Source organism: Eucyclogobius newberryi, unplaced genomic scaffold (assembly GCF_026437365.1).
Source record: "Eucyclogobius newberryi isolate DKJ021-1_F unplaced genomic scaffold, fEucNew1.0.hap1 SCAF_2, whole genome shotgun sequence".
Taxonomy (NCBI): domain Eukaryota; kingdom Metazoa; phylum Chordata; class Actinopteri; order Gobiiformes; family Gobiidae; genus Eucyclogobius; species Eucyclogobius newberryi.
This window is the reverse complement of record NW_027315834.1, coordinates 18,040,505-18,067,523: the sequence shown is the minus strand read 5'-3', so window position 1 is coordinate 18,067,523 and position 27,019 is coordinate 18,040,505. Positions and strand designations below refer to the sequence as shown.

Sequence of the window (27,019 nt, the reverse complement as noted above, 5' to 3'; positions counted from 1 at the left end):
ACCAATATATTAGACATAATAATGTAACTTCTGCAACACTCACGTCGTTCAGCTTTGTCCTTCTTAAACTGCTGGTAAATGGCTGTGATGGCATCCAGCAGCACTTTGATCTTCTCGACACTGTAGAAAAAGCAAGTCGGTTGTTAAACGATATCACTGGGCAGATGCAAATTCATATAGTTTCAACAAGAACCTTACTTTCTGTCCTCAGGATGAGTCCCGACTTGTTGTGTCCAGGTGTCTGTTAGCACGCCTCCAAGAAGGAATTTACTTTTGATATCTTGTGTTGTTCGCTCAATGGGCTCTAAAGAACTTGCAATCTGGATATTAAAATAAAATTGATTTATTATTGCAAAATGTGCTAAGATATCCTTATTTGCTGATTATAATAAATAAAATAGTGGTAAAATGAGCCTCATTCATGAACGTTTTCTTTCTTGGTGACTTCCACTTCAAGAAGCTGCAGAGAGAACTCTGAGACAGATTCACACGCTCTTAAAAAGACAAATTCTACCCTTAAATGAGAGTTGTGCCAAATTCAAAATCCAGCTACGAACACCAGGTCACTCATTTACAGCTTCATTTTTACATTTATTTACAAATAAATGAATATGTATTTGCTAAGAAACGCACCTGTAAATATCCAATTATGTACTTGGCACAATATGTGGTGGAGCGAGGTGGAAAAAATGCATGAATGAGGAAGGATGTGTAAATATATATAACAAACAATTCATTTTTTGGTTGCAATATAAGAATATTATTCTAAAACGCAGGATTTCTGTGCGTACGAGTGCTCGACAGCTTATAGGATTTGTTCTTCCCAAAAAACATTTTCAGTTAAGAACACATTTTGTAAACGGCATAAAATGTTCCTAATATTTGACCTTAAGTACCAATTTTTGCGTAAGAACACTTGATGAAGGAGGCCCATTATCTTTAAATAATCAATACTTGCCCTAAGTATTTTCTTGTGCATGTCCGAGATCTCATCATATTCTGCTGACAACATGTTGGCCTGCATGAACACCTCAAATCTGTACAACACAAGCCAAACCAGTTAACATGCATCACAAAGAACAAACTAGAAGAACTCACAGCTGTTCTGTTTTTTCAAGTATCTGTGTACAGTATCCACACAAATGGAAGACTTCATTCTTGTTGTGTTGGATCTCACTGAAGTCTTCCTTCATCAGCTCTCTACAAATAAAGTATCACAGGACATTGAAGCAAAACGATCTCACAAGAAAAAGTAAACATATTTTTGGTCTTTAACATCTTCACTCACAGAAGACCACGAACACCTTTTCGTACAAGTTCCTGGTACACAAGGAGAGACTCTGAGGTTTTCCATAAGTGCCCCACATCTCCTGCAAATGTCTGTGCGAGACAGAAATATGGTCAAATATAGTTCTAATCAGAATCTACAATAAATAAGTAGACAGTCATTACCTTAGCATAGCTGGCATCTAAATCAAGATCATAGCGGGGTTGAACTTTGGGTGGACTGGCTGTAAAAAAGAAAAGAAAAAAGATTAACAACACATTTGTCAGCAAATGCGTGATAGGGTTAAAAATCTTGATACAGACGATCTTCAAAGATGAGTCCGACAGTGTTGACAGACTCGCGGCTGACCAGCATGATGGGGTTGTCTCTCGATGTCTTGGGGAATATTTTGGCTTGACGGTTCGGGTCCAGGGTGAGGCGACGACCCTCATAAAGCAACTCCTGGTTGTGGAGTGCAATACTGGTCCTTCGGCACAGCAGCTCCTGGAAGAGTGCTGCCCTGTAAAAAGTAAAAGAAGCTAGATTTTGCAGGTGGAAATGATCTGGATTTTGCATTTTGTGATCACACACAAAATAAAGATTACATTGAAGACGTTAATGACCGTATTTGAGAGAAAAAAAAAAAAAAAGAAAAAAAAAAAAAGGTTGGAAAAATAGTCAAATCAATCAAAAGATTCTGAATCATTGGAAGTCATATGGACAAACGCTCACTGGACTGTACAGAGCGACTCGGCTAAAGCGTCCTGCCAGTGGTTGGTCATTGGTCTAAACCGAAATAGCATTACATGATGCTTTGTTTTTTAACTGAACGATGAATATAATTAAAACAAGGACATTGCAGACACAAGTTTTCACTGAAATATACCTTTTTCTAGAGGTTTTTAATTTCTTACGTGTTGTATTCATGGATGTAGATGTGATGAAGAGTAGCTTGCTGTAGGCTGAAAACATTAACAACAGTACGGTGCAGGATGTCACTGGTTTCTGCAAAAAACTGGTCAAAGCCCCAGCACTTTTCCTGGTCCGCCTCCAAGATGTTGGCAAGCACAGGAGTAAGAAGGCTCTGCAACCCCCTGAAATGCAATGAAAATATTTGATTTATATATAAACACTATTGACTAAATGAATGATCTAGGATTTATCTAAAAACAAAAACTTTCCAACCATCTCATTCTCTTAATACTTACTTGGATAAGCTGCAAGACACTGGCATCTCTGTGCTCCATTCAATTTTCCCATTTTCACACTTCTGGTGGCCAGAGATTGTTCCTGGAGGCTTCTCTGTGATAATTTTATACCTGATACACATATTTTAGTCAATGTCATTTTCACAATTTCAATGAGTCCTGTAGATTGATCCAAACAGAAACTGAACCTGATTTAATATTGTTAGATAAACAGACTTACATCACTTCTTTATTTCTGCGGGGCCCTTCAAAAGGGCGGAACGGGAGGCTGCCAGTAGCAGCATGGTAGAAAGTAACACCAATACTCCAAAGATCCACAGTGGCACCATATTTTTTCTGGTGATCTTTCCTCAAAACAGCACGCTCATACATGTCAGGATGCTACACAAAACAATACACAAATTCAAAAGAGTTCAAAGTGGACAAATCCTTTGGGACAACTAAAAGTGTAAACTTTCTACTAACCAAATATTCCTCAGTGCCATACAGGGACACAAACTGCTCATCATCCTCCAGCTCTCTGGCAGCTCCAAAGTCTGTCAGCTTGTAGACAGAGCGTCCATCTTCTCCGATCACACGCATAATGTTTCCAGGTTTAATGTCACGGTGGACAATACCATACTCTCTCAAGTGGTTCATTCCAGCAACTGAAGGCACAGCAGCCACACAGACAAGAGAGTCACAAGTTGCGTCACGCTCCACGCACTCTGTAGGTTTAACTTGCCCATTGTTTCAAACCTGGTTCAATAGAGACTGCACTCACCGACATCGTGGAGTACTATAAGGAACTCATCTTCAGGAAGGCCATAGGCATTTGAAGCCTCCTCTAAAACAGTGTAAAGGCTCCCACAAGGGCAGTACTCCATGACCAGTACCTTGTGACGAGTGTTAGACTGTTGACAGTAACGGTACAATAACAAACTTAGTTCTTTGATTTGTCATAGGGTCTGAATAGAAAATTAAAAGTTTGCTGAATTGGCCTTCTGTCCTTTTTCAAACAATTTAAAACAAATTGTGGCTGCATTGTTCACTTTTGTGTATTTACAATTCACAAGGAGTGTGACTAACCTCTTCTTCCACTGCAAACAGTTTCACAATGTTTTTGTGGTTTAGTTTCTTCAACACTTCAAACTCCCTCATCTGAACATCTAATGGTCTTAGAAAGCTGATGTTGTTGAAGACCTTCACAGCATACAGGTCTCCAGTTTTCTAAACAAAACAAAAAACAAACATAATTTAACATGCATTGAACTTAAAAAAAACATGAAACAAAAAATCCAATAGTGCTTATTCTTTTACTTTGTGTCGACCCCGGTAAACATTGGCTGTTGCTCCCTGACCCAGCAGATCTGAGATCAGCCAAAGGTAGTTTGTGGTACTTTGCATCTTGAAGACTTAAGAGACTGCAGGGAAAATATGTGTTGCATTAACGACATTCTACAATGTTATTTCATAATTTCAGAGGAAGCACAGAGTCTTTGTAACCCTATGGGAAATGTGGGTTTTTGAGAGAATAAAGAATATCAAACATATCATTATTTGTCCACAAACATGCCTCTGTTTGGTTGAAAACATACACAGGCACGAAACATTTTATTCTCCACCAAAAACATACATAGTTCACCAATAATTCTTATAATATGATCATAAAACTTTAACATGAATTAATTTACATTGACACAGAATGAGAGAAGACATCAAACTTTATACCAGTTTCTGTTTCATATGGATAGGTCCAGTAATTACAGCGTTATTAACAATAAACAAGGTTCAGACATTGGGGCATTCTGACCTGCTCATTACCTCAGATAAACTAAGCATTCTAGGAGAGCTGTACATGCCCTGCTGATCGTTTAGTTGACTAAAACGATTCTATTAGTAGCTCTGATCTGCACAGGGGTTCATGAAAAACAACTATTTAAACAGAAAAAGGCAGATTAAATTCACTCCCACATTTTCAGCTCATTCTATAGAGTCCTTTCTGCTATATTAGATAATTAGTCGACAAATACAAATTTGTGTCACCATTAACCGATGATTGACTAAACGACTAAAAGTTTACACCCTGACATTCTAGATTCCATGATGTTTAAGGTAGAGTATAGAGGATTTGTGACATATCTACTTCCTAAGATTATTTCAAATCTAATAATAGATTTATACAAAACAACAGTAATATGAATTTATTCCTAATTACAAAAACAACGTACATTATGATTTTTACGGAGACCTGCTGTAAATTCTCAGTGCATGTATTCATCTTCGTAGAGCACCTGGGGTTTTTACATATCTTTTTCTATACTGCTCCTCGACCTGTTTTCTACCATGTACAGTACACAATGGCCCAGATGTTGATCTCATTAATATGACATGAAACATTTCCACTAGGAAAAATCTGAACCAGTTAAAACCAATTAAAACCAATACAAAAGAAAGAGCCCTCTCTGATCAGAACATTACCAAAGCCTGAGCATCTTCAGCTGATCATTCATAGTGTTCGAGCAGCTCTGGCGGTGCATGAGACCATGAAATGAGAGGAGCAGTCCTCAATGTGCGGGCTGTGCAATTGTGATTGTAGTACCTTTTTGAACCAGTAAGAGCGCAGGCTACGCACTGTGCCGCTCATAAAGCAAACCTAGAAACAATGCAGATTAGGGTTTTACTTTTTGGTTTACAAAGTAGGTCAGTAGACGAAGAAAAAGGTACCCTCAATAATCGCTGTGGATGAGATTTTGAGCCGTTCTAAGGTCACAGCTTTGCTTTGTGCTGAAACAGTGGTGACGTTTAACTACCGGGAAATTCCCATTAGGCCTCAAACAAGAGAAACCCGTTTCGAAAATCGGTGTAATCTGGTGACAAAACCGTAGATTAAACGCAAATTAAAAACACCAGGTGAAACAAAACTGCCTTTGGGTTTGGCCTGTGTTTTGTAATGAGACGAAAGAAGGCACTAAATAACTAAAAGATCATGTATTTAGCAACGGTTGTTAAGTAAATAAGAATAATAGAATAATAAAAAGAATAATAATCTTTAAATTTCCGCAGTATATAGAGTAAAATATACAAATTTTAACCGGATAAAATCATGGTCTTTTTCGCATTTTCACTTTCGATGGCGAGGAACACATTATCATCGGAAAGATACGATTTTCGACATGACACAAATGTTAGCGTGTTGTTACAGACTGCACCGGTGAACACTGTGGAATTCAAACACATAATACACCACTGGGTTGGATTTCTGTTTGATAAATATATACATTTAGCTTTGTTTATTTCCTTACCTTCTCTATGCGGACGTCTGGGGCTCTTCCGCTCTGTCCTGGTCATGTGCCCAAAACGAGCCAATGAAATGTAAGGAGGGCGGGGCCAACACACGACGTCTGGTTATGACACAGTTTTGATAACATTAACTATAATAACTATATTATTGTTATGTATAACAATTGTATAATAATTTAGCCAAATTTCCTCAGTGACTAAAAAGCCCGTTTTTTTTACACGTCCTTCAGTCAAAGTGTCGGCATTACAGACACAAGCACTTCTTTACCTGTTTCAGTGACACGTGATGTACGTGACGCAGGCCTGAAGCAGACCCACCCTAACCATGGATCTATTATATTAGATCATAACTACATTCCTCCCACATGGATGGTTCTCCCAAGGGAAACCACGTAACCTTGAACATTGAGTGTGAATACTGTTGGCGGAAACTGTCAGCACAATAAATCCAAACCTTTGGACTACATTTTTCTCTGCAATCGGTTATTATGCTATTTTGAACCCTCATCATTGTTTATTGAATTATATATCCATAAACATGTAGTTTGTGGAATACATTCATGACTGAAAGTGTAACTTGGTGTAACTTGTGTTGGAGGGTTTGCCCCTGCTGGTCTCCATTGCCTTTGTGCTTTTATTTCTCAAAAATAACTGATCTTGAGAAATATGTATTCTTGCTGTGATCAAAGTTGAGGGAGGCATAAATAATGTAGGACACACCAAAAATAACACACACATATATGGTCAAGATCAAGCACTTGTATTTAACAAAATAAGGAGGAAAACACAGCAATGAATGAGTTACAGCTTATGGTGGCAGCTGGATGGGCTATACAAGTAAATCTGTTTACAGGAAAAGCAGACAATTGACAAAAAACGACACAGAAATGTTATCAATAACCAAATGTTGGTCATTTCTTGACTTTGCAAAGAAATGTTCGTATCCAAATAAATGATGGCTTATGACTTGTTTAAAGAATATGTCAAAGTGCTTTCAAAAACATTGATAGGATTTGCAAATTTTACAGTAAAACCTTTTTTGTGTACACTTTTGTTTGTTCGTTTTATACCTTGACATGTTTCAGTGAGCATATGTCATCATGAAACACGTCGAAGTAAAAAAACAACTTTTGTCTTATAAACGAACAAACAAGTGTATATTTAAAAGAAGACATGGTGATTTCCATCAATGAGTTCTTTAGTGTACACTTTGTATATTGGTGTTTAAAAAGTCACCATCTATTGGAACAAACAAGATAAGAACCAGCTTTGGACAGTTATTCAGCTGCACCACTGTGTTTGGTACCAGAATATAAGTACTGTAAAGTGCAGTTATCAAATGAGAACCTCATCCTAAAGTATTTTGTGTCCGTTAATGACTGTACCACAGGTAGCTCAACACAGATAAACATGACAAACATTTGGCATCATCCTCGTTTCTCTGGCTTTTTCGACTAACATTTCTTCAACTATTGAAACATTTATGTATTTGAGACATTGGCTAAAACAGTACATTGTAGTTTGTGGTCGTTTTTGTTCATAATGTCCATTACTGATCAGTATTGAAGTATAGATGTGGACATTTTATATAGAATTCTTGAACAGAAGAACACTCAACAAAAATATTTGCTACCAATCAAAACAGGCGAGTTTAAAATGAATTCCCCTTTTAAAAAATGTTTCAATTATTTTTTGACCTGTAGCTGCCCTGACCATCAAGCTGTTTTTGTTTTGTTTTACTTTTTAGCAAACCAGGACTACAACATTTCAACATCGACTTCTGTGAACTATTTGGACACAAAATGGTGGGCGATGCAATGCAAAAAACATGATTAAGAAATTACGCGTAAAGATTGTCACTCATGCTGGTGTAGATTTCTCTTTGATGGCACCTTTAGATTTAGAAGTGGAACTGACTGTGAAATATGTCCCTTGGACAACAGGACAAGGCATAAAGTTAACTTCAAAAATATATTTTTTGTGGTCAGAAAAAGCAGAAGAACATGATGCAGATTTACAAAAGGACATTGCAGTTACAGTAAAATTGTCAAGGCAACAGAGTTGATGCCATCTTCTGTTCACTTCTGGTCCCAGTCTCTTAGCGGCCTCATGCTGGTCAAAGCTATTTTGGCACATCAGTCGGAGCCTTTGACTGATTTAACTTGAACAGATACTGAAACCTGAATATGTTCTTCAATGTACTGATTTGAGATTGTCGAACATCTGGAGTGATATTTTGTAGAAAAATATAATGACGCAATATTAAAAAGATGTACTGCAAGATTTCAATAGATAGAATTACAAATGATTTTCGATATAGCTTATAAATACATGTATCTACAAAGTATGCAGTATAAAAATAGTATGTAGCATTTAATGGGCACTGGTTTCCTATGTAAAAATAACAATGTAACAAAAATGTAACAATGAAACTGGTCAGGCACAAGATTGCGTTGTTCACCTAAACGCTGCCTCCCTCCTCACTGTACAGGTTTAGGTAGTTCTACCCTTACAGCAAATGGCGCCAGTCAAGCATTCCAACATTTCAAACGAACACAAAACGTTTATTTTGGTTTCACTTCGAATTTCACTGGTCATAACTGGACGGAATTTAGATGTATCTGCCTGGTCAGAAACCTTGAAAGTCTTTTAGACAAAGACATGAAGACATTTTAAAAATATTGATTATTATATTTGTTTTACATAAGCTTCTTATGCTTCAGTGTTTTGTAGGACATAAAGTGTCCCATAATTATTAAGTGCATAGAGATTAGTAAAAGTTTTAGTTTTGGTCTGTACCAGTTGTGCCATTTATTTCGTACCACAGCTTTTACTAATAATTGTATGCAAATGATAAATTGAAGAAGCTTGAGCCAAGACTTTAACAATGTGACAATCTTTTTCAACGTGTTTCAACTTGATTCCAATTCACAAAATATAGCTCTTTCAAGCTATGTTTTCGTTTGGACTGCAGAGAAGAATTGGTGATGGATGCGTTTTCGTTGATGAATGACATTTTTGCCGTAAACAATACAATCCACGACCTGCTTTTGTCAACAGGGTTTTCTGGCAGATTATGTGCCGCTTAGTGTTGTGTTCTCGGCACCACTCACATCCATAGCAAAGATACTCGAATGAACCGCTTGGTAAATGAAAGGAGGTAAATCTAAAACAAAGACTGTACCACATTGTGGTTCCACCTATTCCTCCAGTTTCCATGGTAACCACACATAGCTGCAGCAGTAAGCAGCCTTCAGGGGGCGCCCATCACCTATGGTTGCTGCTGTTCTCATATTTGGCATCAGATAAGTTAAACGTCCTGCTGTGTGCTTTTTGTCCTTCAGTCTCCTTCTAGTTTAAGGCAACTTATATTTGTGATAATTTTAATAAAACCTTTTCTTAAAAAATGTACAAATTTATTAATACAAACCTCTATGGCATTGTCAGTAAACACTGTATAGAAAATATATAAATATGCTTCTCTCTTTTTAAATGTACAAATGTTCCGCAGCTCCTGGTTCTCCTTTATCCTTTTGTCGTCCTCTTTGATCAGTCTCTCCCATTTTTAACCTCAGATATGCACAATTGCTATTTACAGTGAGGGGTTGGAGCTGTGTGGAAGGGGCTCAGAGGCTCACGAAGAGTCCGTGCAGGGGGAGGGCGGAGGGGGGTAGAGGTGATGAGAGTAGCTCCGTTCGGTGTATGGCGAAGGCGGGCAACTCTCACAGTTCTCCTCCGCAGACAGGTACTGACTGCGGGGCGTGGGCGGCGGCGGGAACGGCTCCGAGTCGTAATTGAGGTCGCTGGTGTAGCCCTTTGTTGCAGCACCGGATTTGAGCGGCACCCGGCGCCCTGGTGTGTAGTCACTGTCGCACACGTCAGTGCTGCAAGGGGTGGTGGGTGGGGCGAAGTGTCGGTAAGTGTATGGTCGATAACTGAAAAAGACAAAACATCGAGGCACTCAGTTGTAGGGAACAAAAAAAACAGAGTCTATGCATTTCAATCAGCTTAACCGGGGCTCGCAACTGTCTCCACGGGCCCCAGATAAACATGTAAAAGCTTCTGAGGATATTTTGTTTTATTTACCAATATTCAAACCAGTTATAGCAATTAGAAAAAAACAGGGCAAAGTATTCAAATACCTGTAGGATCTGTGCGTCGAAGGACTGTTTGACGAGTAACCAAACTCCATAGTGTATTGAGAGCGGACGGTTGCAGGAGACGGTGGAGGATTCAGGATCTGAAAAGCAAATGCATTATGTTTTGTGGTCAAAGTAAGTGTTTTAATTCAGCAAAGATTAAAGCTTACCGGGGGGAAGTAGGTGCCCTTTGTGCTGGACGAGCTGCTAGATGACGCACCAGTCACATGTGCACGGTCATATGGAGGACCACTGCTCCCACCCATGATGCTGAGGGAGCCAATCATAGACTTTCCTCTAGACATACCTAAAGGCAGTAACAGTGTGGGTTAACATCCAGGGTTTGTACTTCTAAGTAAACTTCAGCAAGAGAACACGGGCCGCACCTGGGAGAGAGCTGGACAGAGAGCCGGGGTGGGGCACATATCCAAGTGGCACGGAGGATGGCCCATGAACGACAAAGTCATTTGTTACCGTTTCATTGTCATCCTTCATCTGTGGACAGAGGACGCGCTGGCACACAAAGTAAATGGCACCGACGACAAAGAGCGCCAAGACCACACCCACAATAGAGCTTATAGTATTGTTTGGAGGCGGCGGCGGCCCATCTGTTGGGACTGAAAACATTCAAAAACATTGAAAGGTTTGCATTTGCAAAACTGACATTGTGTAAAATCATAAATCATAATTAACAGTGCATAAGCAGTTGTTAACACACAAAATAAAACTTACAACAGCCAAGTTCATCTGAATTGTCAGTACAATCCATGTTATGATCACACTTTTTGTGTTTTCCAATGCACTGGCCATTTAAACAGCTGAACTGATCAGGGGGGCAGTGCACTAAAAACAGAGGTAGAAGTATATTGTTGAATATCCATACATTTTATGCATTATAAAAATTGTATTCAGGCACAAGGGTAAGTTACAGTCCTTACCTTCGCATTTGTTTTCATCTGAACTATCCTGACAGTTGATCTCTCCATTGCAGCGCAGGCTCATATCGATGCATTGGCGGCTGTCACACTGAAACTCAGACTCAGAACAGACCGGACAGTCATCCTCATCGCTGCTGTCGTCACATTCAGCAACACCGTCACAACGCCAGGCCTGTGGGATGCAGTCCACCTCTCCAGATGTGCAGGAGAACTGCTCAGGTGAACAGGTGGGGGGCTCTGTGGACAGAAAAGTACAATGCTCATGTAGCTGAAGCAGAAAGGATTATCGAGTCAAACTCAGGTGTGTGGCATTCACCTCCACATGAAAGCTCATCCTGCAACAGCACCAAGTGAATTGGACAGGAGCAGCGAGTTGTGCCATCCCCCTTTACAATACAGATGTGGGTGCAGCCACCATTGTCCCATGTGCATGGGTGTTTACCTGCAACGGTTATTTTGTCAAGTCAAACAGGAAACAAATTAGTGCTCATTAAAATGCTTATAAATGAGGTAACACTTACTGTACTCTCTCATATCCAACTCATGGACAGCATGGATGTCACTGAGATAAGGAATGCGGGCCTGTATCTTGGTACGCCCCTCTCGAGTGGTCTTGTCTATGCGCTCAATCATCTGCTGCTGCTTGTCTATCCAGTATAGATGGTTCCCAAACACTGTTAGCCCAACAGGCTGCAATATGTTTGAGTCTGCAATAACAATCCGGTTTGCACCTGAAATCACAGTGGCAGGGAAAAAAACAAAAGGTTTGAGGGGAGAAAACTTCAGGAGTAAAGCCAAAACAAAATGGGAGAGGAACTAAGGGGGTGGCAGGAGAGTAGATGGGAGAGGCGGCAAGGGACCAATATTATGTCAGAGTAATGGCAAAATAAATGTCATTGAACAGCCAGTAGGAGGCAGCAAGGAGCAACAGCTGAGAATAAATGTAACCAGTTGAAAAGATGATCAAAGAATAAGACGCCTCTGTTTGCGTTGAAGGCATCGTGTTTATGTCCTGGGCAAAGAGGCTGCTACTACTACTACACATGGTTTACATTCCTACTACAACAGAAATGTGCTGAGCTTAGGGCTAATTCCCCCCTCCCTCCCCCAAAAACGTACAGAAAATGTGAGATTTGAACTTTTGTAGTATATGTGGGCATAAATAGTGCATTCTAAAATATGGTAGAAAAGGTCACTGTTATTACGTTATTTTAGTCGAGACGTTACGGTTGCTGTCCAGATCCCATAATCATTATCAAGTGCTGGTCTAAAGGAGATAAAAGGGGAGAGGAACTAGATAAGTACTGCCCAAGGGGTGAACTTTACTCTGAAACTTGCCCTAGACATGTTGAACTACCCTGAATCTAGACTACTAAACTTTTCCCTAGGGCAGTATTAATCTAGCTCCTTTCCACTTGGGGTAGCGTAAATTATCAATCAGTACTCAGATTGATAATGGCTTAATCTTAGTCTTAAAGTAAATTTGAAAAACCTTGTAGAGATCACCACTTTTGAAATATTCTACCATGGCCCACTCCTGGACGAATGAAGGTTTATATTATATATCAAAAATATGCTCACCAGACAGGTCACTGCTCTCAATGCGCCTCAGGTCTGAGTCCACCCAGAACAGCTTTCCCGCTTCGTTGTCTATGGCCAAAGCCACCGGTTTTCCCAATCCGCTGAAGAACAACACCTCCCGTTCAGTCCCGTCTAGCGCTGCGCGTTCTATTTTTGGCGATCTTTCCAGCAGATTAGTAAAGTACATGTACCTGCAGGAAACACCAACATTTTGGTCAATTAGAGTAGAGAAACGATGGGGAAAAACCTGTATTTCTTCCCAACTTGACATAATTAAATTGTTACCCAAGTGTTTATCATTGTTTTATTTTATTTAGAGAGCCTTTATCTAGCTTTAGTATATAAATACTAGTGGTGTGAGAGATAGGTAAGAACAAGATACGAGATATTGGTTTAAACTAAATACTTGCTCCCTTCATGGTTTGGAAGTCAGGTACCCAGGCTTTCTCCACTACATGCAGCTCAACTGTGCCACGACCCTGCAGGACTTACAAACCCATCGTTCAAAATACACATTTAAATAACGGTATTTCAGTACAGTTACTATTTATTCTCTTGCTCTCCTTGAACTGCTCAGGGCTCTGCAGCCGTGTGCAGTAAGCGTGGGTCTGCGACCTCATCAGCGGTGTACAGCGCAGAGGACATGCATGTAGTGGAATAAAGAATATTAACTGCATTGAAAGCTTCTGGCCTGTTCCTCATTCTTGGTTAAGAAGGTACCAGGACATCTGCAGACTTCATTTCACAACCACACAATGACCCAGAGATTACTGTAAGAACCGTAGCTCTAAGGAAAGCCTGCAATTATGGTTCGGAACAAGCAACTTGGCACCACAGAGCTACGGCAGGCTGAAGAAACATCAGAAGCAGGGAGAATAAACAAGATGAACAAATTAGAGTAGAGACTGCAATCCTTCCAACAGTGATTTTAAGCATCACATGGCTACTTAATACATGTTAAAATACATATTTTGTTGTTGAGATCACAATGAATTAAAAAACAACACCATAGGACTTACCCTCTCTCAGGGTTGACCACAATGGCTCTGGGTTTATCATGTTCCCCACGGAGGACAATTCCCACTCTACTTCCATCTGTCCGGGTGACATTGATGACATTGGTGACTTCGCTTGTCCAATAAATGAAGCGACTGTAGATGTCAATGCTGAGATCATAAAGCTGCAGGCCTTGAGTCGGTCCGCCAAATGAGGCCGACACCACGGTCATACTCTGAAAAGACAAAGGACATGTTAGTCTAGGATACTTCATCTTGCTTTTTGCTGCCGAGTGGTTGGATGATTTTAACCCACCTGGTTTCCATCCTCTTGAGCACGGCGGATAACATTTTGTTTTGAATCGATCCAGTACAAGTGTTTGTCGAGCGGGTCATAATCAATGGCACGCACATTTCTCAAACTGTGAATTGGCAGTATGATGTCTGGACTCTGTTGTTCATCGATTACCATCCTGTTAATCGCAGTTTTCTGACTAAACAGGAGAAATGATGTCGGGGCTGGGGGAAACAATAAGTATTTGAAAATATTTAAAAGGAGATTTGGGCAACAGATTCCTACATATTAAATGAATTACAAACAACTAATCAATATTTCTAAAAAGCCAAGCCTAAAATGCACAACATTATACATTACACACAGTCTTTAGTCAAGTCTGCATACAACACAAAAAGCTCCAGCTGAAATATCTACAATGGTCCTCACCACTGCAAGTTTTGTTATCATAGTTGAGGGAGAAGTGGGCGGGACATCCACAGACGTAGCTGCTGACAGGGACGGCGAGACAGAGGTGGGAGCAATGGCCATTGGTCGAGGCGCATGCATTCCAACCCCCCTGCCGTGAGGAGTGGAACACCAGGATGTCCATAACGTAGTCCAAATGGCCCTGGATGAGGGTGCGGTTCTGCCCACTGGTCTTGTTGGCACGTTCTATGCTGCGCTGGCTCCAGTCCGTCCAGTAAATGTAGTCCTGGTACTGTGTGAGGCCAAAGGGGTGAGGGAGGTCATCGGCAATCACCTCCCGGTCCTGACCTATGTAACAGCGGACACACTTACTGTACAAGCTGGACCCTTCAAACTGCATTGAGAAAATATAATATGAATACAAATAATATGTTTGGGGAATAAGAATATTTTTTTTAGATGCATCACTGATTCTAATAAAACAATTCTAAATCATCTCTCCCTCTCTCGTTGTCCTTCCTCCGCCTCCTCTGCCTCAGAATAGCAGCAGCAGTCACACTGTAGGCTGCCTTGTCCTTAGAGCTGTGACCCACGAGAATCTGCTTAAGATTTGTCAGAGGCTTTATTTTGTTCCCCTTTGGGTTTTCTGGAAAAGGCCTTCACACGTTGCATAACACCGCAGTTGCAGCACTCCTTTAGGTTATCGCGTAAAGCTCCGTTTCATGTCTGATGGAGACAGCTTCGTGTTATGCACTTTATTGCAGAATGCATAGGTAAACTGTTGTTAACTAACTCCCTTCTGTGTCCCGGCTGAGAATAGAAGCATGTGCAGTAGTAGTGATGCATGGATTCTGGATTCTTCCCAACCCGCGGGTCCTGCAATTTTAGCATTCTCTGACCCACCACAGCCTGCCTGTACCCTCAACTTTTTCCAACCTGTCCAACGTCCATTATAAAGATTGTGTATTAAAATGCAGTATAATGCAGTTTTGATTGAGTCTGGAAAACACCAGAAAGCTGTTAAAATGCATCATTGCGCAGGTGCAGATCTTGCATGTTTTCATCAAAGTAATCAGCATATAAATCATTTAAAAAGGAACTGGGAGTTTGCATCTTTCTCACCCTCTCACTCTCTGACCCTCACTCTCACTCTCACTCCCTAATAAATAAACACAAACGCAACATACCTGCAAAAAGCACATGCTGGTTTACCTCGTAATAATGATTTAGGTGAAAGCCAACTCAAAACTTACCAAGCATGTTGGACGACTCAATAAGTGTGGTATCTAGGTCTGTCCAGTAGAGGCGCCGTTCAGCATAGTCAATTGTGAGTCCATTTGCTCGTCCTACATCGGCCACCAAAGTGATGCGACCCGTGCCATCCATGGCTGCTCTGTCAATTTTTGGCTTTCCGCCCCACTCCGTCCAGTACATGTACCTGGTTAGACAAAGGTGATTCATTTTATAATATAAATCCCTCAAATAAAAACCACCAAATAGGTTCAGATTTAATAAAATATCTTAGAAGAGGTCTCGTCTCACCCTTCAGCTGGGTCCAGAGCTAGAGCTCGAGGGCTATCCAGATCTTTCCAGACCAGGACCTGGCGGTGTTGTCCATCCAACTTGGCCACCTCAATGCGGTTAGTGCCTGTATCAGCCCAGTACAGATTCTTTCCCAGCCAATCCACAGCCATTCCCTCTGGGTAGTCCAATCCAAACTCCACCACATGCTCCAGAGAGCTCCCGTTCATGAATGCTCGGCTGATTGTCTGTGTAAACAAAATAATGTAACCCCAGTTTTACACGTCAGAAAATAAAGACAAGTTCATAATTAAATCATATCGGAAATAGCCTATTCATGACAATAAGACAAATTAAAATGTTGGTTGACAGATGCTTATGTATTCACAGCATCTAATGGGCATTGTCCATTAGTATCTCCTTAACTCTACTGGGTCAGGCCTGCCTCAGCGCATTTCCATTTGGTGCTACCTCCTCAGACCCTTTGGGCCAAGTCGAGTCAAGCAGGTGAACGCCATGTCCACCAACTGCCCAATGCCGATTGGGTAAAGTGTAATGCTTCTTGTGGGTTGTGAGCAACTCCAGCATGGAACAGGAGACAGAAGAGACCAAAGTGCTATCCTCCGTAAACAGGGCAGGCCCGCTGCAAGCCTATTGGGTGCCCCAAGCAGAAATGCTAAATGGTGCTCCACGCCCTCAACACCATTCAAACTTGTTAAAAGTAGTAGTTGTTATTGTTTCTTTATAGGCCGTTTCATTTCATACACTGTTTAAATCACAATCCTAAAGCGGGTCTGGTGATTATATGTCCTATTCTGGTGCATTTTAGATGTAATATTAATACACTTGCTTTTTGTAAAGAATGCTTCAAACTAGATTAATAGCGAGGTTTTGTGGACTGGGGATCATTAATTTCGAGCAAAAAATAGAACAAGGATATGGATGAGAACATTGTAGTTAATTTACCTTCACGAGAGGTGAGTAATAAAGTTTATTGGTCCTGTTCGTTATTCTCCATGTTTCCATCCTTCCTCTATTTCCTTAATTTCATCTGCTTTGCTGTGATTTATTGGCAGTTTCTGTAGCAGTATTGCTGTTCCAATAGCCCAGTGTGTAGCAGATGTCATGTGTTTTAGAGTTTGTCTACCGAGCAGACTTCCTTTTGAGTCGCAAATCATTTTTGCCGTTTCCATGGCATGTTTTACACAGCACCCCTGAGCACCACTTGAAATGGAAATGCAACCAGGGCTGAGCGTGGCCACGAGCGCAGAGCCGAGTAGAGTCGAGAAGATTCTGATGGAAAGGTGGCATAAATTATTGTACCTTTAATGTGATATCAGTCCAATAGATGCGATTGTCAGTGATGTCAAAGTCAAGAGCTGAAGCCTCTTTGACCCCAGTGAGTGGAATTGCAACATTGTTGTTGTTCGTCTCCAGGGAAATACGGCGGATATCTGTATGACGTGAGAAGAGCAGGAAGGCCTCGGGGACGATACATGTTTGCATGTCAGATATGAGCTCAAGGCCGATGGGGCAGCCGCACTGCACACCCCGAGGCTTATACAGGCAAAGGTGACTGCAGTCTCCATTATTCTCAGCACATGGGTTTGTCCCTGCACATGAAGAATTATGTCAAGTTTAATTAATCCATTTAAGATTTTTCATTTATGTAAACCCTGATTTTTTATTACTGAAAGTGTGCAAACATTTATACTCACCAAAGGATTCATGCACATATGTGGCTTTGAGCCCCATCAGGTCAGGAAGCTGGTCAATGATGAACTCTCGCTCTGCAGTGCGTTTGTGTACACGCTCTATGCTGCGCCGCTGCCAGTCGGTCCAGTAGATGTAGTCGCCGAGCAACGTGAAACCAAAAATGTGAGGAAGTTTATCCTCCACCAACACCTGTCTGTTTGTTCCATCCATGTTCATGACCTAAACAACAGGGAACAGGGTGTTATGTTACAGAGATACACGAGTGCGGCACGGTTGCTTCACACCAAGAAGGGTTCGACTCCCGGGCGGGGCGGGGCCTTTCTGTGTGGAGTTTGCTTGTTCTCCATGTGTCTGCATAGGTTTCCTCCGGGTGCTCCGGTTTCCCTTACGACTAAAAACATGTACAATAGTTCTGGTGTATGAATGAATGTGTGTTTTTGAAAGTGAATTTGGGACAATGGATGGAAATTATCCCATGGCTATAATCCTGCGTATCTATAGCATGTGTATCATGTATGTTCATTAACAGGCACTGTCCCAACCAAAATAAATATACAGAATTTTAGAAACATTAAACTATTTGTAAACTGTAAACTGTTTTGTAAGATGGAAGTGAAACGTACACTCACTAAAAGAAATGTGGTCACCACATGATGCGCCATTTCTATAAACTTGGAAGAACTGCAATGTAGTGTCAATGTTGATGGACAAAGTAAGCACTCAGCAGTTAATAGGAACTTAAACGGCAAAGCAAAAATGTACATATTTGACAAAAGTCTAATCAATCACATACAATGTTCCCTGCTCACGTTCGTCAGTGTGTGCGTCTTCCCCAGTGCCTCTCTCAAACACAGAATAGTTTCTGACTCAGCGCGTCATCAAAGCTGTGCTTAGCATGTTGCATGCACACATGCATGTATGAGGAGATAGTCATTTTATGCTCACAATTTTCTATGTGACATTAGTGCAAAGATGCTGAGCGGAGATATCGCGCAGATATCGCGCAGATACACGACTTGCTCATTTATGCATCATGGTACAATGCATTGAGTTAGCCCATTGGGCCCTAATGTATACATATAAAGTCACCAACCCTGGAAAAATGTCGGTTCATCCAAGCCCCCAGGGAGCAAGATGGCTGTCCATTGAAGTCAATGGGCCGTGCTCGCTAACGCATGTTGGCAGTTTAAACTTTAGCGGCTCTGTACATCCGGGGGCTGCGTGGCCCGCAAGTAGCATACCACATGACCACTCTGGCCAATCAAAAGAAGAGCTGCTAGAGTGGAGTGAGCTGAAGCTAAAGATTTAAAAGCTCTTTTTAAGAAAACAAAGAATTTGAACTGGAAAAAAAGTTCATGACATGTAAGTAGGCAAAAAACACCCAAAAATCTGACCTTTGTGAAAGCTGTAAGTTCAGCCAAACATGAGCAGTTTGTTTATACATTGCGTTTTATGGGAAAAAGGCCAAGGATTTTCTCACTGCAGTTCCAATGGACTGGCAACTGGGACAGACTTGCAACAGGTTCAAGCTACCAATACCCTATGCAGATAACGGAATAGAATTAAATTATTATTTTCTGTTTATATCTGCTTTTTGACATCTTGTTTTGAGAATCAGAATCTCTTGGAGACACTATAGCCTTGTTCCCCCAGACAGGTTCACTTCAGTGCGTCTCAGGCCGCTTTAGTTAATGGTCAACGAGCAATCGAAATAAGCTTTTTTGGTCCATACTCATCGACTCCAATTTATTGAATTAATATAATGGACATATCTCAATGTTTCCACTGGTTCGCTTTGAAGAATTTCCTTTTTAAAAAATGCCATTTAAAAACATTTTAAGACATCCATAACACTAGTAACAAAAACATACAATAGGACTTGGTGTATAAATATAAAATGCTGTTTCTATTTTCAGACCAAAGTTCTGCTGGTTTCAGAGGTGACCGCAGTGTGGCGATGGTTTCAGTTTCTGGTCTATTCTAAACAGTGTAGACCGCAGCTAGAGGACGCCCCAATCGGAACCAGATGTGGGATTGCTCCACAAAATACAGCTGGACTCAAACCATGAGGAGGTGCACTCTCCCTTTTCTGTTGATCTTAGTGGCAATAGAAAAAGTGAACTTTTTGGTTTAAAGGCAAGTTAGATCTCACAACGCTACCAAAAACGTAAACCACAGAAAAAGTTTGAACGGAAAAAACAGGTCAGACAGAAAACAGATACTAGAACCAATATTTACCCTTAAATTGACTACAAATATCAATTGCAGATATAAGGAATAAAGAAAATCTTTTTGTAAATATTCTATTCAAATAATCGCTAGGAATTACCTCAATCTTATCCGTCTTGGCATCTCCCCAGTAGATTTTGCGATCAGTGTAATCAAGGGCGAGACCATTGGGCCAGCCCAACGATGTGTTCACCATGACGACTCGCTCCATCCCATCCAAGTCAGCGCGCTCAATCTTTGGCACTTCACCCCAATCAGTCCAGTACATGTAACTAGGCAAGATATTATGAACATAATTAAAACAAGGAAGGAACAACTAAAACACACAAAACACATCATATTTACAATTGTCAAATTATAAAGTAATTATACTTTCTCTTCATAAGGCCGATAGCAGAAATCCACAAAAACACATTCAGTAATTCACAGTTTGTGGCGCTGTGAGACGTGGCTAAAGCTGCATTTATCTGTACCTATAGACACATATTCAAGTCTCTTGCATTAGGTTTGGATAATGTCAGATGCATTATTCATTGAACATATGAAAGTTTAATCTTGACACAAATGTTTGTGTCAGTAAACCGCTGATGCTAACGCTTGCTAGCTTTGTTTTGCTAAGTCTGTCGACTCAACAAATAAAGTCATCACTGGAAATAAGACGCGACGGTCAGCATTTGATGAGAAATTATTATTTTGTTTTTGTTTGATCTCCACCTGAGTCTACATTCCCTCTTGTCCAATCATCTTGTGCCAAAGCATGCCAGCACGTTCTGGAAGCTAGGACTACTCGCGGCCCCCTTTGAAACCCAGAAAAAAAACTGTATGATTCACTTGTGCTAGTGGAGACACTTTCTGATAGTACAGATTCACTCCAAAATGAACCAGTGGGAATGTGGTTGTCAAAGAGTCACTGTAGACAGTAAGCTGTCTGGTTAAATATTCTGTAGTAGTCTTTCTCTCACCCAGCCACTGGATCCAGGACGATGGCTCTGGGCTCATCTAAATCTTCTGCTATGAGAATTTTGCGCATGGTGCCGTTGAGCCTGGTCACCTCAATACGGTCAGTCCCTGTGTCAGTCCAGTACAGATTCCGTGCAATCCAGTCCACTGCGATGCCATCAGGATGACTGACTTGAGATGTGACCACAAACTGCGCATCACTGCCATCCAGCAGAGAGCGGCGAATGGCCTTGACATCGTCATCTGTCCAGTAGATGTATCCTTCGACTGGATCGTAATCGATGGCAATGGCGTGCCGAATGTCGTCCACCTGCATAATGATGTCTGTAAAGTCTGGTGTGTCTAGAGAGATGCGCCGCAAATCAGTCCTACGGGCCAACAGCAGCACTTGAGTTGCACCTGAGGAACAGAAGGGATTAAGTAAAAATGTTTTTCACTGTAGTATAGTTAATGCATTGATTTGAACCTTGGGAATAGATTGAAGGACAAGACAGAGGCTTTCACACTTTTGGGATGAGTTCAGCCTTGAGTTAAGAGACCATTTTCGTTTGGAGATCATTTGACCGCATTTGTGACGAAAAGCTCTTAAAAACTAAAAGCAAGGGTTATTGAAACAAAACGTTTTAATACAAGTGGAGGAGGCGCATTTGAGGCACTATGCTTGCCATCGATAAATTGACATTAACATGGCTATGTCATGTCAGGAATCACCAGTTTAAGGTGCCTCCATCAACAGAAAACAATGTCAACTAATATAGTCAGTACTTTGCAAACAAAACTTAAAAAGCTAGAATGAATGTCAATAAAATGGGTATGTCTACATAGCCAGAAATAATAATCAAATAACCCAATAATTAGATCTAATTTTTGGTATGCGTTTACCCGTACAAAAGAAATGTGTCAGTTAATTTATGAATTTTTAAAGTAGAGTAATTTCAATAATCTGATAACTCAAGAAATTATCCGATTTTGGTGTGCATGAATACATAGCCACTGTCAATATTCGCTGTTTACTTGTAATGGTTGTCTCAATTAAGTGTCCAAGATTTTTAATTATTTTGTAATATCGGCAGGTCAGGCCAAGAAAGTTTAATTTCAATGCAACAGGTTCTAAATTGCAGAAAGCCGTGTATCGCATGTCCGCGCTCCGCTTGTGTCTTTGCGTTTCGGCGCGTCTCCATTCACTTCCTCAATAGACTAATTTCTCCGTGAATACGAGTCTGATTATAATAAAACACAGCGTTTTGAAGCTTAAAATATAGAAAACACCATGTGTCATCGGGACAGTGACCACTGCCGTCTTCTTCTACAGGTGTCAAACACACACATCCGCCCCCAAGACATTTTAATCGGGCCCGCTGAACATTTATAGTTTATATGTATTCATTTCAGATAGATATATAGCGTTTTTATTGCCAGAACTACAAGTCCCACAATCCTTTGCAGCTGCGGCCCCTTCCCCACGCTGCTCTGTGCAGCTGTGTGTGATGCCGACGCAAGTGCCGAGAGAAGTGCCAATGAACGTTGCGCACTTTACAGACAGAGAGTACCTGTAGTTTTGGGAAACTTGTGGAAGAAAGAAAGGAGGCAGTTTTGTGGACGTTAGAGCTGTGCTAAAAGCGGCGCTAATGTGGAGCCAACAACAAGAAAACAAACTTCTGTGATGACAGCTCTGTAAGGAAAACATCCAAACCAGTGCAAAACCTAGACAGATCAGAGTGTAATAAAGTATGAACATGAGAGTAAAGCTGCTGTGAGAACTCATTTGATTCACTACATTAAAAATATGTCACTAAATTAAGCTTAAACTATAAAAAGAGTGAGCTAATATTGAGTTTGTGCAGCAATATCAACATGTCTGTGATAGTAACACTTCATATCACAAATAATATCACAAGTCCATGTTCCCGTTCCTGCTACTGATGCATGGATATCGACTCAGTCTTTCACCTGCTGCAGATTTATGCAACAAAGTCCGCAAATAACTATTAATAGGGAATAGAAAGCTATTTATTTGTTATTGTTTTATTTGTTACGTTATGTTCGGCCCGTGACCCTGCCTGAGCGTCGAAATTTGGCCCGCGGCCCTTGAGCTTCCTGCTAGTTTGCCCCCTGGTGGCCATTAGCCAGTAAAATCTATAAATTAGATGCACTGTTGTAATGGCCGCAAAGTTCATAGCGTGGGAAAAAAAGTAGCGGCTTAAAGTCCGAAAAGTACAGTAACTGTACGGTAGCTCTTATGAAAATCCTTTTATGTCCGAGCAAAAGCTTCAACTTTCAGATCTCTAGTATCATTTTGGTTGTCTCAAATCAAAATCAATCAAACTTAAGCTACCAAGCGCATCCTCACCGTTTCTGCATGTTGTCCCATCTTCTAGAAGCTGGACTCCAGTAGGACAGGCACATTGATAGAAGGGCTTTGTCGGAGACAGCAGACAGAGGTGGGAACAGCCTCCATTATTTACAGAACAGGGAGATGGCACTGCTCAATAGAAAAAAGGGGGAAATATTTATCTTCAGAGACCAGGCAATATTGACATTAAACAACAAAAAATACTTAAATTTCTTTTGGCAGCAATATTCTTTAAAATCATATTGTACCCATAGGAAAGCAGAAAGGTTCTAACTCACCAACAGGTTGCCTTTTTGGGCTGAAGACGTGGATGTCCATAGGGGAGAAAATATTCGAGTGAACAATTTGATGCCCGTCACCTGTCTGTTTCCGGCACGAGTGAATGGAGTGGGTGTTCCAGTCAGTCCAGAACAATGTGTCTTCAAAAAGCGTCAGAGCAAACGGATGAGGGAGGTCTCCTTTGACCACCACCTCTCTGTAAGAGAGAGCAACGTAGAACCACATAAAGACCAAGCATTACATATTGTAGGAAAAAATGGCTGTAGTCACATACCTGGAGGAGCCGTCAAGATTGGAGCGATGAATGAAGTTGTGTTTGGCATCAGCCCAATATAATTTCTGCAGACTATAGTCCAGAGTTAGTCCATTGGGCCAAAAGATTTCTTTATCAATGATTATGGAACGATTGGTCCCATCCATTCCAGCCCTTTCAATTTTGGGAACCTCGCCCCAATCTGTCCAGTACATAAACCTAAAAAAACAATCAGAATCAGAATCAGAAAGGGTTTATTGTCTTGTCAATAAACATAATTCACAAACACAGGAACTTGTCTTGCTGAAGAACATAAACATAGCAGTTCAAAGCTTGAGCTGGGCGATTTATGACATGCTTTGTACCAAACAGCACCAACCTGAGATTTATAAACTTGATAACAAAAGGTATAAATGTTTTAACCAGACTGTAAAATAATATAAAGGACTTAAGGAGATAAATTATTTGATGGTACACACACACACACACAACACACGCATAAGATAAGAGGTGTTGTTTTTAAATTCCTCCTGAAGACTCGCAGAAGCTCAATGTCTGATGGAACATATTCAAACTCAAGTTACCTAACGACGACATCAGCAGTTAACGTTGAGACCCAACTGTCAATTTCACAAACGAGGCATTGTTGAAAGAAAATGCATTTCCCCCTGTTTAGTGAAATGCTTCTTGCAACAGTTTTCTACAAAGCAGTCCTAAAATAAAGAAAAAACATCAACTCATAAAATACACCGATAGAGGCAAGAGTGAAATATCCAGCTATACCACAAGAATGAGAGTTGTTTATGTATGGAGAAGGTTACTGCTGTGCAGCTAATTCTTGTTAGCTTGCGGTAATTACCATCACAGCTGGACTGCCCCCACCCGACATCCCCCATCCTCACATATTAAGTGTGCCCCTCCCCCACAGCTAGCCACAGCAAGCTTCTGGGGCAAACAAGTGCAACTCTCGAAAAAATGACAATTTTCCAAAACAATTACAGAATAAAAACGGGTGGTCCCTATCAAGATATGAAATTCTGTCTTTTGCATCTTTGCAACTAAATAATTGGCCGAGGAGGTGCTGTTGTACATTATGCACCAAAATGTGCAGGAAAACAACTATCAACAGCTTGCAATATAGAGACCCAGTATCTTTAGGTGCACATTGTCTGAGGGATTGTTGTGTGCCGCTTTAAGACTCACTTTGAACAGGGCAGGACGATGTGGCAGAACATTTTTATCACGATATGGATTAGAAATTTTGTGATAATGAAATAATTGACGACATAAATGACGCTTAAAAAAACACTTCCAACAAAGCAGATTTTATTGGTGCAAATTAAAAAAAGGAACTATTTATTTTCAATTTAACAACAAGCTCTTTCCGATATACATTAAAGCTATAATTGTATACCAATAGTGCATAGGTTTTTAAGGCAAACAAATTGTGACACTTTATAAAGAAGTCTATAATGCAACATCTAGCCGCTTTTAAGTTCATCTAAGTTTATTTGTTATGTTACAGCCTTATTCCAAAATTCATTATTTGCCTCAAATTCTATAAACAATAGCCCATAATGACAAGATGAAAGAAGGTTGTTTGAATTCTTTACAAATCTATTAAAAAATCTAAATCAAACAATGATGAGTATAAAGAGTATAATGCTACAAGCTTGGCACACCTATATATGGACAGTTTCTCCCATTCTTCTTTGCAGAACCTCTCAAGCTCCATCAGGTTGAATGGTGAGCGTTGGTTCACAGCCATTTTCAGATCTCTGGGAGAAGTCTGGGCTCTAGGCCACTTAAGGACATTCACAGAGTTGTCCTGTAGTCACTCCTGTGTTCTCCCGGCTGTGTGCTTAGGGTTGTTTTCTTGTTGGAAGATGAACCTCACCCCAGTCTGAGGTCCAGAGCGCCCTGCAGCAGGTTTTCATCACGGATGTCTCTGTGTGCGCTGCAGCATTCATCTTTCCACTGATCCCTGCTGCTCAAAAACCTTCCCACAGCATGATGCCACCACCATGCTTCAGTGTGGGGATGGTACTGGCCAGGTGATGAGCGGTACCTGGTTTCCTCCGGACAGGACGTTTGCTATTCAAGCCAAACAGTTCAATCTTTGTTTCATCAGACCAAAGAGTTTTGTTTCTCATGGTCTGAGAGTCCTTCAGGTGCCTTTTGGCAAAGTCCAGGCAGGCTGTCATGTGCCTTTTACTGAGGAGTGGCTTCCGTCTGGCCACTCTTCTTTGCAGCACTGTAGCCTTTGTGGTAGGCTGTTCTTCTGGAAGGTTCTCCTCTCTCCACAGATACATGTTGAGATCTGTTAAGAGTGACCATCGGGTTCTTGGTCACATCCCTGACTAAGGCTCTTCTTCCCCGACTGCTCAGTTTGGCCGGGAGGCCATCTCTAGGAAGAGTCTTGTTAGTTCCAAACTTCTTTCATTTATAGATGATGGAGGCCACTGTGCTCATAAGAACCTTCAATGCTGCAGACATGTTTCTGTGCCTTTCCCTAGATCTTTGCCTTGATTCAATAGTGTCTTGGAGGTCTGTAGACACTTCCTTGGACTTCATGGCTTGGTTTGTGCTCTGACATCACTATTAACTGTGGGACTTTATATAGACAGGTGTGTGCTTTTCCAAATCAGGGTCCAATCAACTGAATTTACCACAGGGGAACTCCAATCAAGTTGTAGAAGCATCTAAAGGATGATCAGTGGAAAAAATATGTAAGTGTCATGGCAATACATGTACTGTACATGTGCTTTATTTTAATTTCTTAAGACAATTGGAAAGAATTCTAACAGTCAACATTCAAGTTGTCTTTATGGGGTATTGTTTGTAGAATGTTGAGAAAATAATGAATGTAATCATTTTTGGAATAAAGGCTGTAACATAACAAAATGTGGTAAACGTGACTTTTCCGGATACATTAATTTCGCTTGCCACATGTTAAGGAATACTGATTTATTTTGAGATGAACCTCAAACCAATTTGAATTAATAATTAACTTTGTGCAACACAGGGAAATGTGTGGGCACTGCAGTTCTGACTATGGCTGCTCCTTTAACATGACACAGACTGTAAGTGAACTGTGATTGTAAACAGTGCAAATAGTGAATTAAAGTTAGCGGAGGAGTCAGTCCGCTCGCTCTGCATTGGGCTAATAACATGTGTCGAGGTGTAGAGAACACAGCAGCTCAGACACAAGCAACCTCCTCTCACTGCACAAATAAAGCGATTGTTAGTCTATGGTCTGACCAATAACTAAAATAAAAGACGCTCCTCACAAAGTCCATGTCAAGTGTGTTCAGTGCTGATGAGAGCTGCCTCATATTTTCACTCAAACAAAGTGATTTTGCTGAACTATCTTTGCTCCAAAGCGCAAAAGAAGCCCAAAACCAATGTATTCATTTTTTTCAGTGTCAATATTTTTCTCCCTATCCTCAGCTGCCGCCGAAATGCTTCTTACTCTGTGCGCTCTCCATGAAAACTATGGCAGGGCGCAAGTGCACTTCATCTAGATTTTGATTTTATCACAATATTTCATATCGTCACAGGAAATCATACCATACGGTAGCACTGTGAAAGGTAT

At 40.8% G+C, this 27,019-nt stretch overlaps 2 protein-coding genes across 2 annotated transcripts in view; both read right to left on the bottom strand.

Moving 5' to 3' along the window:
* tbk1 (TANK-binding kinase 1) overlaps window positions 1–5,828 on the bottom strand; it is a 7,093-nt gene extending 1,265 nt beyond the window's left edge. Inside the window, exons 1-15 of the mRNA XM_072453965.1 lie at window positions 5,760–5,828; window positions 3,775–3,878; window positions 3,544–3,684; window positions 3,239–3,368; window positions 2,941–3,122; window positions 2,696–2,856; window positions 2,476–2,586; window positions 2,182–2,361; window positions 1,591–1,787; window positions 1,453–1,511; window positions 1,289–1,380; window positions 1,099–1,200; window positions 959–1,037; window positions 199–320; window positions 44–120 (exon numbers count right to left, since the gene is read on the bottom strand). Of these exons, the coding sequence (XP_072310066.1) occupies window positions 44–120; window positions 199–320; window positions 959–1,037; window positions 1,099–1,200; window positions 1,289–1,380; window positions 1,453–1,511; window positions 1,591–1,787; window positions 2,182–2,361; window positions 2,476–2,586; window positions 2,696–2,856; window positions 2,941–3,122; window positions 3,239–3,368; window positions 3,544–3,684; window positions 3,775–3,861 (1,720 nt within the window). The 5' untranslated portion in view covers window positions 3,862–3,878; window positions 5,760–5,828. The remainder of the gene's footprint in view (window positions 1–43; window positions 121–198; window positions 321–958; window positions 1,038–1,098; window positions 1,201–1,288; window positions 1,381–1,452; window positions 1,512–1,590; window positions 1,788–2,181; window positions 2,362–2,475; window positions 2,587–2,695; window positions 2,857–2,940; window positions 3,123–3,238; window positions 3,369–3,543; window positions 3,685–3,774; window positions 3,879–5,759) is intronic.
* A 673-nt stretch (window positions 5,829–6,501) lies between these two features.
* lrp6 (low density lipoprotein receptor-related protein 6) overlaps window positions 6,502–27,019 on the bottom strand; it is a 29,632-nt gene continuing 9,114 nt past the window's right edge. The window contains exons 3-23 of the mRNA XM_072453932.1: window positions 23,446–23,643; window positions 23,171–23,367; window positions 22,890–23,021; window positions 20,542–20,938; window positions 19,680–19,851; window positions 17,353–17,569; window positions 16,958–17,247; window positions 15,656–15,882; window positions 15,367–15,551; window positions 14,135–14,461; window positions 13,727–13,929; window positions 13,435–13,646; window positions 12,416–12,606; window positions 11,356–11,565; window positions 11,151–11,276; window positions 10,835–11,071; window positions 10,629–10,739; window positions 10,283–10,513; window positions 10,067–10,203; window positions 9,900–9,997; window positions 6,502–9,692 (exon numbers count right to left, since the gene is read on the bottom strand). Of these exons, the coding sequence (XP_072310033.1) occupies window positions 9,392–9,692; window positions 9,900–9,997; window positions 10,067–10,203; window positions 10,283–10,513; window positions 10,629–10,739; window positions 10,835–11,071; window positions 11,151–11,276; window positions 11,356–11,565; window positions 12,416–12,606; window positions 13,435–13,646; window positions 13,727–13,929; window positions 14,135–14,461; window positions 15,367–15,551; window positions 15,656–15,882; window positions 16,958–17,247; window positions 17,353–17,569; window positions 19,680–19,851; window positions 20,542–20,938; window positions 22,890–23,021; window positions 23,171–23,367; window positions 23,446–23,643 (4,399 nt within the window). The 3' untranslated portion in view covers window positions 6,502–9,391. The remainder of the gene's footprint in view (window positions 9,693–9,899; window positions 9,998–10,066; window positions 10,204–10,282; window positions 10,514–10,628; window positions 10,740–10,834; window positions 11,072–11,150; window positions 11,277–11,355; window positions 11,566–12,415; window positions 12,607–13,434; window positions 13,647–13,726; window positions 13,930–14,134; window positions 14,462–15,366; window positions 15,552–15,655; window positions 15,883–16,957; window positions 17,248–17,352; window positions 17,570–19,679; window positions 19,852–20,541; window positions 20,939–22,889; window positions 23,022–23,170; window positions 23,368–23,445; window positions 23,644–27,019) is intronic.